This window comes from Peromyscus californicus, unplaced genomic scaffold (genome assembly GCF_007827085.1).
Source record: "Peromyscus californicus insignis strain IS unplaced genomic scaffold, ASM782708v3 Scaffold_3__1_contigs__length_106647218, whole genome shotgun sequence".
NCBI classification, from domain to species: Eukaryota; Metazoa; Chordata; class Mammalia; order Rodentia; family Cricetidae; genus Peromyscus; species Peromyscus californicus.
In genome coordinates, this window is record NW_026294551.1 from 62,698,689 (window position 1) to 62,714,463 (window position 15,775).

The following is a 15,775-nucleotide window of genomic DNA, read 5'->3' on the forward strand; positions in this document are numbered from 1 at the left end:
TCCCCTCCATCTCCCACTTGCCACTGAAGCCCATGGCTTGGCTCTCATGATCACAGCCACTATCTGTGACAAGTGCTGACTCCATCTTTGGGCTCTGACCAGCTAGGGGACAAATGCACGCTCTCAGGCCCCACAGAGTGATCCTGTACAAACTACTTAACCTCTGGGGTTACCAATGGCAGCCACCTGGTGGGATGCTTAAGGGGATGTGGATCAAGAGCAGTAATGTAGCCGGTGGAGATCCCTGATATAGAAACATATTCCCTACTCCATCTCAGAAAACCCAGCTCGCCAGGCATGGCAGACCCAGCCAGCAGCTGTCACTCAATGTGCCTGCAGAAATCTGGACAGCACTGCCCCGCAAAGGTCAACTGGTCCAGCTGGAATGGCCTTTGGCATACATGTAGCCAGCAGAGATTTAACTACCAGGGTCTCACATGAATGATGGGGAAACTGAGGTACAGAGTAAAATGAACTTGCCCAATGCAAGCTGGCGAGGCAGCAGTGACCCAGAAAGGATATGCCTCAAGGAGCTCACCAACACCAGGCAGGTAGGAGAGCTTGTTGCCCTCCACGTCCTCAGAATACATGCTGTCAAACAGGAAGGAGCCATCCAAGTGATCAATGAACGCCAACTGTGGATTAAAATACCCAGACATGGTGACCCAGAGCCAGGCTCTTATGAGGGTTGAGGCAGCCAAGGATTCCTGAGGGGGGACAATGCACCTGAGCTGCAGCCCTCCCTCCCAGGAAGGCAAGTGTGTGGTGTTGTTCCAGGCCCAGGGAGGATATGTGTAGAGATGCAGAAGATAGAGCGGCAGGCTGTTTTCCAAGAAGTGGCCTACCGCTCTGCCTAGGTTCATAGGGAGCTGGGGCTGGTCGTAGAGAAGCCAGCAGGTCATAGCCACAAATTCAGGGCCACAGAGCTGAAGACCAAACTGTAACTGCATGGGATGGGAACCAGCTGGAGGGTCTTCAGTAAAGGAGTCACTAGAACCAAGTGTTTTTTAGGACCATGTCTTTGGGCTTGGGGGTGGGGATGGGGACCAGACATGGTGATAGGGACTGTGCAAGGCAGAGAGCAGGTGTCAGGTCTGGTGACCGTGGTACGCTTTACAAGTTTTGGGAGTCTGAGGATCCCTGTGGATCTTGGTTTAATGTGACTGGCACTGTCATGGTACATCTGTGTCCAGGGCAGCCCTGTGTGGTACCTTGTGCTCCGCCAGCTTTTCCCGCCGGGCCTGCTCATCCTCCAGCCGGGCCTGCATCAGGGCCTCCCGGTGCTTCAGCTCATCAATGCTGTACTGATGTTTCAGCTTCGCCATCTCTTTCTGATGCAGGGACGGGAACAGCATTGTTACCAAAGGATATCTGGTTCCTCCAGCCTCACACCCTCGGGCCTTGTGAGCACGGCCAGTGTGTTGGAGGGTATCTTTCGTAAAAGCTGGGAAAGGCATGAGGCCTTGGAGAAAGAACGCCTGGGGGAATCCCAGAACTAGAGGTGCCCCAAGGGCCTGTCCTGAAGCAGCTTGACGTGCCCCTGGCCCCTTCCTGAATTCTACGGCACCAGTTTGAAATCAGGCATCACGGTTGGAGGGGAGTCCCACTACCTGCTTGACAGAGTTCTGCTTTTATGAACTTTTACTCATTATTTATTTTGAATCATGGAAGGCCATGTGGCCACATGTGCTGCTGCCCTTGATGGGAACTTCTGAGAATCCACGAGACCATGCCTGAGCACAGTACTGCAGATGCAGGGCTGACCTGTGACCTTTTTCAGTGCTGGAAATACAACGCAAGACCTCATGCCAGGGTGAGTGTTAGACTTCAGAACTACACCCTTAGCCCCTGTCCTGTGCTTTTTAAAGGGCATCATACACTCAAGCTTTTGAGCCCATGACACATTTCAAATTAACACCTAAATCTCGGCTTCTTAAGTTGAGGGTTGCTATCCCATACTGGATGGAGTAACTGAATGTGGAGGTCACACACACACACACACACACACATACACACACCTGGCAACAATAAAAGTTTTCTGAAAATACAATGACCAAAATTTAATTTAAAATCAAGTGTATAATTGACCCCAGATGTTTCTGGCCTTGCTTAATCATGCCGAATTATGACTTCACTATAGTCTTGGTTCTGAGTAGAAACCATGCACACCCTATGTGTACATGAATGTTATCTACCATGCTTCCTGACCCCCACCTGCACTCCAGATTTGAGATGGTGTTGTTTTCTGTGTAAAGTATCCTGCCGTTATAGAAACATACTTGTTTAACTGCAGAAAATAATGACCATCATTCTTTGGTATGTAAGTGTTGTTATTACACTTTTTAATTGTATTATGTTAGAAAGTTTGGTTTTAAAAAATGCTGTTTGAGTTGCTGACAAGTTTCACTGAATGAATTTTGACTTGGGATTAGGACAGAATTCTCAAAATTTTCTTTTAAGATGTTAATATTATTGCATATGTTTGATGTGTATGTGTGGGGGGGACCATGTACCAAGGGGCAAATGTAGGTCAGGGGACAACGTTTTGGAGTTATTTCTCTCTCTCCAGCCTTATGTAGGTTCTGGGGCTTGAACTCAAGTTTGCAGGCTCATACAGCAAGCACATTTAACCCGCTGAATCATTTGCTGACCCCTCAATAATTTCTGAAATGCCCCTAAGCAGAATTCTGCCATTTTGTTCTATGTGTTTATGCAAAGCAGTTCTTATCCTTGAGAACTAGAAAATCAAAATATTGATCAACTCTTAAAACTGTTGAAGAGTCTCTGCATCTTGCAGTTTATATATCTAGTAAAGATTTAATGTTTAAGACAGGGTCTCTGTATTTAGGGCTGGCTTAGTACTCACTAGACAGACCAGGCTGGCCTCAAACTCACAGAAATCTGCCTGCCTCTACATCCTGAGTTCTGAGATTAAAGGCATGTGCCACCACACCTGACCTTAATTTTTTTTAGATTTCATTTATTGTGTGTATGAATGTTTTGCCTGCATGTGCACCATATGAATATGAATGTGTACTGTATGTATACTTGGTGCTTGTGGAGGTCAGACGAGGATGTCTGATCTCCTGGAACTGGAAAGGATCCAGTTACAGATTGCTATGAGCCACCATATGTGTGGTGGGAACTGAACCCAGGTCCTCTGCAAGAGCAGTAAGTGCTTTTTTTTTTTTTTTGGTTTTTCAAGACAGGGTTTCTCTGTGTAGTTTTGCACCTTTCCTGGAATTCACTCTGTAGCCTGGCTCTGCCTCCCGAGTGCTGGGATTAAAGGCGTGCACCACCATTGCCCGGCGCAGCAAGTGCTCTTAACCACCGAGCCATTTTTCCAGCCTTTCCCTCCCCATGATATTTAATTAAAGATTTTTTGAGATTTACTTATTTTATGTGCACGGATGCTTTGTCAACATGTATGTCTGTGAACCACATGCATGCAGTGGTGTGGAGGCCAGAAGAGGATGTTGGATCTCCTGGAACTGGAGTTACAGAGGGTTGTCAGTCACGGTGTAGGGAAACAAACCTGGGTTCTTTGGAAGAGCAGTCAGTGCCTTTAACTGCTGAGCCAGCTCTCTAGATTCACCAAGATTTAATCTTTATGCAAAAATAAACAGCCACCTACATCTCATTAGTATGCAAATGTATTTTTTTTAAAGATTTATTTATTTATTATGTATACAGCATGTATGACTGTAGACCAGAAGAGGGCACTAGATCTCATTAGAGATGGTTGTGAACCACCATGTGGTTGCTGGGAATTGAACTCGGGACCTCTGGAAGAGCAGCCAGTGCTCTTAACCTCTGAGCCATCTCTCCAGCCCACAAATGTATTTTTGTCTAGTGTGTGTGTTGGGGGTGGGTGTACACGTGAGTTTATGTGTGTGTATGGGGGCCAGAGGACAACATCAAGTTTTGTTACTCAAGAGCCATCCATCTTGTTTTTGAGATGGGCTCTCTCCCTGGTGTGGGGCTTGTCAAGTGGGCTAGACTGGCTGAGTTCTAGGATCCTCCTGTCTCTGCTTCCCTAGCACCTGACATAGAGAAACTTCATGGTCCTGCTACTAAAGGCCTCACAAACACACACACACACACACACACACACACACACACACACACGCACGCACGCACGCACGCACGCACACGCACACACACACACAGAGCATGGGGCTGAAAGAACAACTTCCTGGAGCCAACTCCTAGATTAACCCTAACTGACTGGGAGACTGTGCATGAATCGTTTCCCTTGTGTGCTAGTTTACGAGTGCTTCCAGAATGATGGGGACGAGAGCAGGGCCTTCACAGCCTGGAGTGACAACACTCAGGGGATCGCTATGGAATGGCTCCCAGGCTCAGGCTTGGGGTAAGTCTGGCCCTGCCACCAGTTCAGGATCATGACAATTTACTGTTCACCTTCCTTTGCTCTCCTTAAAGTCTTCACTTGGAAAACAGACAAGAGCTGCCTGGTAGCCCTCGTGATATGTAGAAGGGGTCTGGGACTGCAGGAAGCCACTCTGGAATGGCTGTGCATAGGTGGGGAGAGGGCTCGGCCAGGAACCATCTTCTCTTAACCACAGATGGGGAGATATCCTCACTGTCTCTGGAAACCTTGGGCCCTAAAGACTGTATAGCAGAACCAGGAACAGAGCCAGGATACTTACCACCTGCTCATCAATGTGCCGGAAGTCCAGGTACACGAGGTCAGGAAGATAGGCATAGATGAACATCTTGTACTCCTCTGCCTCAGCAATGGGGTTCCCAGAGAGGGTGAGTGTTCGTAGGCATTTGAACCGGCGCAGGTAGATGACCTGGGGAGGGAGAAGCAGAAGTCTGCCACAAAACTAGAGCAGCACATAACAGCTCCTCCCTCTACACCCTTCCTGAGTCTACAGCCTGGCCAGGGCACCTTCCACCCAGACAGGTGAGGGCCTGTGGCTTCTGTGGCAGACTTTAGTCCTGAGACCAGCCACAAACTTGCAGAAGAATCAGACAAGGAGAACTCAAATCCTAGCTGAGGGACTTTCGGCACATGATCAGTCTAGTGTGTGAGCCTTGATTCCCTCCTCTATAAAATGGACAGAATGACATGGTGTATCATAAGACGGCCACATGAAGTAAGCTATGAGAAGCAGTCAGCAAGGGGCACATCACTCACTGAGTGAGTGTCCACTTACAACAGGGTGATGTTTTAGATAGTAAAACCACAGGAAGGTCCCAAGTGTCCTACGTTAAATGGAGGTGGATTCCTGGCTCACCCTTCACTGGACAACAGCAAGAAGAGCATTCTACTGGGTGCGGTTCATTTTTCCCATGCTTTGGTTTTAGTAAAATGAGGAGACCAACCACGTGGCTTGTGCTTGCATAACAGCAACATGGAAACACAGACGCTGCACTGTGCACCAGCCAGGTAAGGTTTCTCAAGGCCTCTGCAGCAGCTCCTGCCCTGCCTTCCTTCGATGACAGACTGTGATGCGATGTGTAAACAAGTAAACCCTTTTCTCCCCGAGTTGCTTTTGCTCATGGTGTTTTATCACAGCAATAGAAACCCTCACTAAGACCCAGCCATGGAAGAGCAGTCACAGGCCTGAGGCAGCAGAGAGCTCTGCACCGCCACCAACAGCACTCAGCCGAGGTTGCTGCAGAGCAGTGGGGAGGGGACAGCTGGAAGGACAGAAGACACGGGGGAGATGGTATCAGAGGCTGCTTCCTGGAAGGCCATCCAGGCTTTCAGGAAGAATTTAGAGGTGTCCTAAAAACTACGGAAGCCACTGGAGTCTTGTTTATGGAGGAAGGCAGTATCTGGTTTAATTTCTAGAATATTTTTCAAGTACGAGTCCCTTTACATCTTTTAGCCACCGAGAGAAAAAAGTTGCTGACAAAATGTGTGGTAGTAGGTAAGCGTGAGCAGGCAGCCTTCTCTGAGGGAGGTCTGGAAACAGTTCCGGTTCACTAGACGAGTTTGGCAAAGAAGTAGGATGCCCTCTGATCTAGCAGCCCCACTCCAGGAGTTTACCTTACAATGGAATGATGCACTGTAGAGAACCCTGTTCCACTATACCTTGCTCACAGACATGCAATGGCACCAGCTGGAAATGACCTTCACTGCCACCCTAGAGAACCAGGGCCACATGATGATCCAGCAAGGGGGGTGGGGTGGGGAATCCCGTCTGCTGTGTCAGTAATCATGCTAAGTGCTGACTGGAGAAGAGAGGGGTCAGTTGAAGGCAGGTGCCTGGAGGACAGCTGGACAAATGTGACAGTCACACACATGCTTGAACACAGGATGCCTGGAGGGTAACGCATGGAACTTAGAAGAAGCTCAGGCGTGGGGAAGAGGCAGGAAAACTGAGGCTTCTGTGCTCTGACTTAGGATTACTTGGCTGTGTTTTTAAGGCAATCAGCAGGTACTAAAATAACCCCAACAAATAAATAAATTACAAAACAGTGTGTAGTTAGATGTTGAATAAATAGGAAAGACTCTAGGCAAAAAAAGCTAGTGCCTGCTGGAGAGAGATGGCTCAGTGGTTAAGAGCACTGGCTGCTTTTCCAGAGGACCTGAGTTCGATTCCCAGCACCTACATGGTGGCTCACAACTACCTGTAACCCCAGTTCTAGGGGATCTAACATCATCTGATGGCCTCTATGGGCTCTGCAAGTAAGTGTTGCACAGAAGTACATCTGCGTACTTACAAACATACACATAGAATAATAAAGTAAAATAATTTTTTTTAAAAAAGCTAGTGCCTAGGGGGTGTCAGTCAGGCTTCTGTGGGTCAAGCAACAAAGATTATTTCCTGGTTAGGTGGAGAGGATGCCAGATCCCTAAGGTCTCTAGGTCTGGGGACACTTGGCCTAGATATCTCAGATATCTTGCAGGTTTCCATGGACAATCGTTTTTCTCTTTCTTTGGAGATAGGCTATAAGTACATCTAGAGTACTGACAAGAGAGCTTGGTACCCAGCACCCTACTGGAGAGAGTGATGAGCCCTCACCTGCCCAGGTGCTGCAGGGCAGCATGGCAGAACACTAAAGTCTTTAGCTGAGAGTGGGGCATTCTGATACAGCCTCCATAACCTCTCCATCTTCTTTTGTCCAGGTCTGGGTAAGGCCTCAGCTCCATTAGAGTTTCCAGTGTCCAAAGATGATGATTCATGCTGAGATCCCAGGTGTGGGACATACTGGGGCTGAAACTGATGCTAAATGTTCAACACCAAGGTTTGAGGCTGGAAGTTCTGGGTAAGTGGTATAGCATGGACCTTGCATGCACAAGTCCCCGGATTATATCCCTAGCAGTGCTAAAACACAACTGAGTTTTTAAGAAGAAAGAAAGAAAAGATAAAGAAAACAAAAGGGCTATTTGGGGTAAACCAGAACCTGAAAATTCCTGAGTGACTATCATTTTCTGTGTACCTACTTTGTGCGGGTCCTGCATTAGGCATATAGTACAGTAACTGATTCAGTCTTCACAACAACCCTGAGGTCTACTATTAATCACATTGTGTAGATGTGCGAATGGACACATAGAATCTAAGTCATTAGTTCAATGTCAGACAGCTAACACTGGCTGACTCTGCTAGCCACACCTTCCAGGCCTTACTTGGTCACCCTGCTGAGCAGTGCTGGGGCTCCCTATCTCACAGAACAGAGAGGGGACTGGATAATTGGGGCTTGGATTTGGGAAGGGTTCTGGTGAGTTTAAATCCTCTGACCTGTTGTACACAGCAAACCTCTGAGACTATCAATCTCTGGGGTTTGACCCCACCAGGCAGACTTCAATACTAATGACAAGTCAATGCTTGATTTACTCTGCTGTTCACTTAAGCCGCCCAGCGGGCTATGCTCACACATGACATGGTCTGAGGGTACAGAGCCTTCAGTGGCCTAGCAGACTGAAGGGACACTGACACCAGAGAAGAGATTTCTCCCTCTCTCTGTCCTGTCATATACAAACAAGGATGTCATAGGATAAACAGCTAAAATAAAATGGCGAGGATGGCCGAGCCCCTGAGTCCTGTTGATAAGTCCCTTCCCTGCTATGCCACTAACCACACACCAAGTGCCCTTTGTGGCAGATGTTTAGCTTACTTCTGACTTCAGCTGGGACTGACTTTTCCTGACAGCACTCCACCTTGTATTCTGTGTCAGCAAGGTCTTCATGGCCCCAGGCTGGGAAGGACCTAATCTCCACAGAGGGACCGTAGCTGCTTGGGGACAGAATTGAAGACCAGTCCTCAGGAGGGCTCCAGCAACTAGGGAGTCCCTTTTGGAAGGCGGTCTAGATATTCCTGAAGCCCAGTAGAATCACGTCCCCATCACCCATAGGAGCAATCTCAGTGACGCCCAATGCCAACTTTCCCTCTCCCCAGCAGCTTGCTCTAGCTTCCAGAAGTCACCTCCTAAGCCAACCACCTGCACCCAAGTCCCTGCCTGAGCTTGGCCTCCAGCCAGCTTTTCTTTCTTTCAGGCCCTATCCTTTTAGGTGATACTATGCTCGACTGACCACTCACATGGTCCCCTCCAGTCCACCCTGACAATGGTGGCTTTCCTTCCTGTACATACCTGCCCGGGACATGCCTCAATGCTGACACTTCTCTAGATGCTGCTGTCTGCAACAAGATCTCAGCTCCCAGGCTGCCTGCACACCCTTGACTCTCCCCTGCAGGCTTCCCAGGTGCCTGCCTCTCTAGCTGCTGCTCACTCACCTTTTCTTCCTTTGGCCAGATGGAGGCGCTCATCCTTTTTTTTTTTTTTTTAATACAGGGTCTCAGCATGTAGTCCTGGCTGTCCTGGACACTATGTAGACCAGGCTGGTCTCAAACTCCCAGAGATCCGCTTGCCTCTGCTTCAGAGTGCTAGGATCTAGGGCACGCACCACCACACCCTGGTTCTCATATCTTTTCAGGAACTGGAATCAGGTTTGACGCTCATCCCTGACCTTCTCTCAGCAAATACCAGCCACAACAGGCATTAAGAACCTGCTCCAAAGCTGAGTTCACACCTGTAATGCAGCATTCAGGTGGCAGAGGCTGGAAGGACACGACTTTAAGGCTCACAGTGGGGTACACAGATGAAAGGAGGGGGGAGGGGAGAGGGAGGGAGAGGGAGAGAGAACAGCCTCTTCCAGCACCTGGTACTTTTGCTTCTCACCTCACCTAGAGTTTAGCTGGTGGGTCAATGTCACCTCTCTATGTGACAGGTGAGAAAACTGAGACATGGAGAGTTTGCACCTCACTCGGGCTTAGATCTTCAGGCCTGACATGCAAAATGAGGACTATGCTGTCTCTACAGTTTGGCTGTGATGAACAGCCAAGGCAGCAAGTTAAGTGTGGGCAACAACTTGGTGCCTTGACTCACTCTTTCTGCTCAGGTGAGCCATTTTGGGGCATCGCCAGGACAACTGATTGATATATGTGGAAATGGAATCTTGAAAGGTATTAGACAGCCCTGGACTGATGTCTAAGCTGGAGAAGCAATGGGATCACCTCTGACATAGCACTCAGTAGTTGTTACCAGAGACTAAGCTGTGTCTCCCTACACGGTGATGTGTACTGCGGGCAGCCTACCTCCCAACAATGTCTGCTGTCATATAGACACATTTGCCCTGCTACCATCCAGAGGGATTGCTTCATTGTTATTTGAGACACTAACTTCCTGTCATTTCTGTCTAGAGGATGTGGGTACGACTGGTTACCCCCAAAAGACCATACATTGCCATCTCTGTCTCACTAAGCACAGAGCAAATGCCCCACATCCAGCAGGTCTTTCACTTCAGTGAAGGTTTGTCACATGAGCATGAGACTCAGCAGGAATAGGACCACAGCGGAGGCCACACAACCTGGTACCCAGAGAAGATTTTGTCAGATTAAGCATGGTCTTTCCATGTTTTCAAATCCCTTGTGGAATAATTTGGATGTTTGATCTTTTCAGGAAAAGGGCATACTGTGTGTCTACCATTTGCTCTAGCACAGTCCAAGGCCCTGCTGTATTTGCACATGGGTCCCCAGGCCTGGTACTCACATTCATTATGTTGCTGATCTGGTTGTTGCCCAGCGACAGCACCTGCAGCTTCACCAGGGCATCTAGAGAGTCCATCTTGGAGATCCGGTTGTTGGACAAGCTCAGGTCCTCCAGGTTGATCAGGGTATCCAGTCCCTCAATGGTCTCGATGTTGTTGAAGGACAAATCTGAAAAGGAGGAGGACTCTGAGGGGTCTGAGGATATACTGCTTGGGTTAGACGAGGAATGGTCCTGAAACATAATCGTCAGGTTGTTAGAGCTCTTGGGAGTGACACGTAGCAGAGGAGCTGATTCAGGGATTCCAGGAGAATCAGATGGACTGTTTTCTGCAACCTTCTGTCTGCCATCCATCCGGTTCTGCCAGCTCCCCTCTGACTGGGAAGTCTTCTCTGCCCTGTCAGTTCTGGGATGAGAGCACCCAGTAGTAGATCTAAACGATGTACTTGGGGAGCAGGGGCAGAGTTGGGAGATGGCCTTTCCTTTATATCTGTGAACATTCTAGCAAGACTGCTTCCCATGTGCTTAGCATTTCCATCTACCGCATGTTCATATGCATGTCTTCTGACACCTCCAGGTGGTAGTTTGGAATCTTTCTCTTTGATCAGGCAGGAAGTAGAGGCTTTGGGTCAGGAGGGTAGTGTGGCTAGTATTCAAATCTCCCTCTGGGTGAATGGTCAAGCATGTGTCCTTGTAGGATCCATGGCTTTACTCCAAGAGACAGGTTGGCCTGCTGGCTTCTGGGTATCGGGTATTGCTCAGAACCTGGGCTGATGTGGGTACCTGTCCCACTGTTGAGGTACTGATTTCACTTCCTATAGAAACAGGTGACTCCTAGTCATGCAGATGGACCCCAAAGACCGGGAACCAGCGCTAATGAGTACTAGGGTACAGCAAAGTGTGCCTGAGCAGGAGACTTTGGCCCCACAGCCAGAAGACTCATCTCTGTCTGCTTCTGCCACCTGGAGTATACAACTCTGGCTAGTCAGCCTCTTGGAGCCTCAGAGGCTGCATCTGTGAAGTGGCCCCTTAAGCCCACGAGTGGGGTTACCGTGGCTCCCAACATCGGCACACACACAGCTGAGAGTGCTTTGCAGGCTGAGAGCTATATTCATGGCTCTGGGAAGCCTGGCAAGACGGAGGGACATGTGCCTTGGGACAGACAGGAGCGGGGTTAGGCTAGCTCTGATGCTGCTTGGCTGTGCTTCTCTGAGCCTCAGTCCCCTTTCCATCGAATTGGATACTCACAGCCATTAAGCATCTCCTAGGACCCTTGTGGGGTCTACGTAAGACGTTTCTAAGGAGCTTTCAGCCCGTCTTCTTTGTCCTTTAGATGCCCCTCACTAGGTGGAGAGGCAGCTAAGAAGCCAAGCTCCCAGTGACCTTGGCAGTGAAGCCGAAAGTTCTAGAATCACACAGAGACTGATAAGGGAGCCTGTGACCCTCTTTTAACTTGTCACCTTGGTTCACTCATTGTAGTGATGGGAATGGTGCGTGGATCAAGCAAACTCCTATGAAGCATGAGCTGGCCACAATCAGCACATGGCTATGCATTGTGCTCATTATAATGGCCAGCTGGCCACCTGTGCCTATGTAAAATGCCAGTCCAGGGCTGCCCCTGTGCCCACCCACCTGAGAGGCTGGCAGGTGGGATGGAATAGTCTGCCTGGTATGCGACAGCACGTCTTTGTCATGCTTTGCCCAGCATAAGCCCCAGGCTTTTAACAGACTGTCACTTTCTTGCTCCTAACAGAGAGAGCATTTCTGCTGCGTCTGGGCTAACAACAGGCTGGCAGGCGAGTGTCACTGTGATTATTCTGCAGGGAGGCGACGGATGTCCTTGGCGGACACAGAGCCGGGCCTTACCCAGCCAGATCAGGTTGACGAGGTTTTCCAGGCCCTCGATTCTCTCGATGATGTTGTTGTTCAGCTGCAGCTTCTGCAGGTTCTCAAACTGCCAGAGGTTATCGATGCGGAGGATGTCTGAAACGACCAGAGTGCCCGGATGTGACGAGGGCTGGGGCTTTGGGCCAGTGCCCTGACAGACTGAGATGTACTCATATGGGGCTCCACACCTCTCTGCCTTCGCTAGAGTTCCCCTGGAGAGAAGCATGTGAGCATAGGACCAGCACTGTTACCCAGGGCCACTGGGAAGGGTAAAGAGGTCTAATGTGATGGGGGGTGCTAGGCAGGTATCTGTGTGGAGGTGAGCTGGGTCTGCTCAGGGCAGGAGACTCATTCACATTGCCCCAGGGACTGGGCTGGACTCCCAAGAAAACAGGTCTACCTTGGAACACAGGTTACAAGCAGGGGCCGGCATGGTGGGAGGGTCACTCAACTGGTTTTACTTTTGGAAGGTCATTTTGTCACATTTATTGCAATATTTAGCGTCTGTGCCATTTGACCTATAATTTCCTTCCTTCCTTTCTTCCTCCTCTCCTTTTTTCTCCTCTTCCTTCCTTCCTTCTTTTTTTTTTTTCTTGAGTCAGGGTCTCACTATGTAATCCTAACTGTCCTGGAGCTTACTATGTAGACTAGGCTGGCTTCAACCTTCACAGAGATCCACCTGCCTCCACCTCCCAAGTGCTTGGATTAAAGGCATGTGTCACCATGCTAGCCAGACCTGCAAATTAAAAAAAAAAATCTGTCTTCAAACACATTGCAGAAATATCTCTAGGTATGTGAGGACAGAAGACAGCAGCTGCTGGGATGATCACCCACACACCAGGAGGCAGGGCCCAGACAGCTTGGCAGCAAAGAGACCCTGCGGTCATGAGGACCCGCCCTGGCTGTACAGCCATTTTTTCCCTGGGCATGTCCTATGGCCAGAGTTTGGTTTCTGTCACTGGAAACAAGAAGCATTCTGAATAGTATAAATAAATTATATAAATACATACTTAAGTATAAATAAATCCATAGTGACTATGTATAACTTAGAGGTCAGCAGAACAAATTCAGTGCCTCTCAGCCTTCCCCATAAGCCACACATAGCCCTGCTGTTGTGTGCAAATATAGTTTAAAGAACTATATTTGCTTTTATACTTATTCCAAAAATGAAGAAAATCCTTCCTTTATTTCTATTTTATAAGAGTTTTGCCTGCATGTATGTATGTATACCTTGTGTGTGCTGTATGCAGTGACCTGTAGAGGTCAGAAGAGGGTGTCAGACCCCCTGGAACTGGAGTTACAGACAATTGTGAGCCACCATGTGAGTGCTAGTAATTGAATCCGGGTCCTCTAGAAAAACAGCCAGAGCTCTTGACTGCTGAGCAATTGTCCTAGCCCTCTGTATTAGTCACAGAGAGGAACAGAACTTTACACACACACACACGCACACCTCTAAACATATGTGCATACATGTGCACCCACACACATGCACTTACACACACACAAAATTTAAATATCCAAATGTCTACTCAGGGTACTTTATGTATATAGTCTAGAGATAGAACACTGGCTCTTATATATATATATATAATCACTCAGAAGCTCAGAAGGCAGAGGCAGGTGGGGCTCTGTGAGTTCAAGGCCTGGTCTTCACAACCAGTTCCAGCCAGGGCTACAAGTGAGACCCTGTCTCAAAATAAAAAAATTAAAAAAAGGAAAGAAAGAAAAAGAACAACAAAAACAACAACAAAACAAGGATGAATCAGGCAGAGTGCTTGCTGTGGGATCTGGTGACCTGAGTTCAGTCTCAGAAGCCACTGTGGAAAGAGAAGGTCTAAGAATCCAGTAGCTGTTCAGAGTCCACAGGGCTGGATGTCTTAGCTGGTCTTCAGTACATGCCGGAATCCTGAAGTAGGCTCTAATGCCAGTTAAGGAATGGACTTGCCAGCGAGAGCAAGTAGGCAGAGAGAGAGAGAGCTTCCTTCTTCCTTGTCCTTTATAAAGGCTGCCAGCAGAAGGTGTGGCTAGATTAAAGGTGGATCTTCCCACCTCAAAGATCCAGATTAGAAGTGGATCTCCTGCTGGGCAGTGGTGGTGCATGCTTTTTATCTCAGCACTCAGGAGGCAGAGGTAGGCAGATCTCTGTGAGTTCAAGGCCAGCCTGGTCTATAGAGTGAGTTCCACGACAGCCATTGCTACACTGAGAAACTCTATCTCGAAAAATAAAAAAAACAAAAACAAACAGAAAAGGTTGATCTTCCCACTTCAAATGATCTGAAAAAAAAAAAAAAATCTCTCACAGGTGTGCCCAGCCATTTGAGTTTTAGCTAATTCCAGAGGCTGTCGAGTTGGCAACCAATAATAGCCATCACACCCCCTTATTCCAAAACTTTAATCTTAGACTATACTCATTTAAAGAAATCAAATACTATAGATGTGAAAGGTTTTTTAGATAACTATGAAGAGCCTGGCACGAGGGTGCACACCTGTCTCAAGAGGCTGAGGCAGGAGAACTGCAAGTCTAGCCAGGATCTGTAGTGAGGTCCAGCTGGGACTAGCGCTACAGGCTTATCATTCTAACTACTCTGGAGACTAAGCCAGGAGGCTAACAAGTTCGATGCCAGCCAGCTCAGGGAAAGCCTGTTTCAAAATGAAAATAAGAGAACTTGGGGCAGGTGTGGTGGGGGAGATGGCTCAGTGGTTGAGAGCACTTGTTTGCTCTTGCAGAGGACCCGGGTTTGGTTCCCGGCCCCGACATGTGGTTTATAGCCATTTGTAACTCCAGTTCTAGGGGATTCAACACCACCCCCTGACCTCTGTAGGCACCAGGCACAAAGGTGGTGCAAGCCTGGAGATATGGCAGCTCAGTGGTAGAACACCTGGGTAGTATGCCCAAAGCCCCAGCTTCAATCCCCAATACAAAACAAAATCTACTGAGAGCTCACATTTATCCAAGAGATGGGGCCTGTTGGTGAGGTGCTGAGATTGGGTGTGTGAGGGTGCTCTGACTCCCTTCACAGGTCTTGGGGACGCACTCATCTATCCATTGCTTTCCCCTTGGGGCTGGAGTGGTACCTTTTATTTCCTCCATGTCCTCAGGGCCAGGTGGCACAAGAATCTGTTGTTTAGGTTTCTGTTTGCTGCCAGATTTCCCGAACTGCTTTTGTCTCTGTCTCTACGTGTTTCTGGAGGTGGTGCTGTTCAGCCCAAGGCTCTTAGCCACTTCCTATTTCTGGTTTGGATCTTCCAGGCACCTACTGTGGCTCTCTGTCTGACAGGCCAAAACCTAGCCCTGACTCACCCTTTGCTATGATGGCTTCCAGCCGGGCCACTTTAGGTAGATGGCTTTGGTACATCTGTACCTGGCTTTCCCTTAGGCAACAACAGGTGATGTGGAAAGGCCAAAATATCCCAACAAACAAGGGTATCTCTGACAGCTCCAAATGACCTTCCCACCCAAAGGCTGGTTTAATCCTTCACACAGCCACCAACTCCACCTCTGTGACCACTACCTTGGCAAGGCCATCATCACTGTTCTCTGGGTCACAGTAGTAGCCATCACTCGATTCCTGTTTTCCCCTGCCCCTGCAGGTAGCCAGCAGGACTCTGTGAGAACTCAAGGCCCACCCTATCCTGTTTCTACTCAGGATACTTGGGAATCACAACTCACGATGAAAGCCAAATACAGTTCGTTGTCGGAGGCAAGCACCGGCTGGCGACACGCTCTCCCTGGCCTGTCCACACCCTGGCTCCCTCAGCAGGCCTTCTCAGGCTGGCTCTGGCTTACCTCTTGACCTTGCACTGGTTGCTCCCTGTATCTCACACACACACCACCCCCACCGTGTAGATCTCCATATGGTTCCCT

At 48.7% G+C, this 15,775-nt stretch overlaps 1 protein-coding gene across 7 annotated transcripts in view; it reads right to left on the reverse strand.

Annotated features, from left to right (window-relative positions):
- Drc3 (dynein regulatory complex subunit 3) overlaps positions 1-15,775 on the reverse strand; it is a 40,965-nt gene that overhangs the window by 17,052 nt on the left and 8,138 nt on the right. For all 7 annotated transcript variants that reach the window (XM_052757320.1, XM_052757319.1, XM_052757317.1 and 4 more), the window contains 5 exons: positions 11,890-12,006; positions 10,027-10,193; positions 4,671-4,817; positions 1,212-1,331; positions 523-635 (listed from right to left, as the gene is read on the reverse strand). In XM_052757320.1, coding sequence (XP_052613280.1) covers positions 523-635; positions 1,212-1,331; positions 4,671-4,817; positions 10,027-10,193; positions 11,890-12,006 — 664 coding nt within the window. The remainder of the gene's footprint in view (positions 1-522; positions 636-1,211; positions 1,332-4,670; positions 4,818-10,026; positions 10,194-11,889; positions 12,007-15,775) is intronic.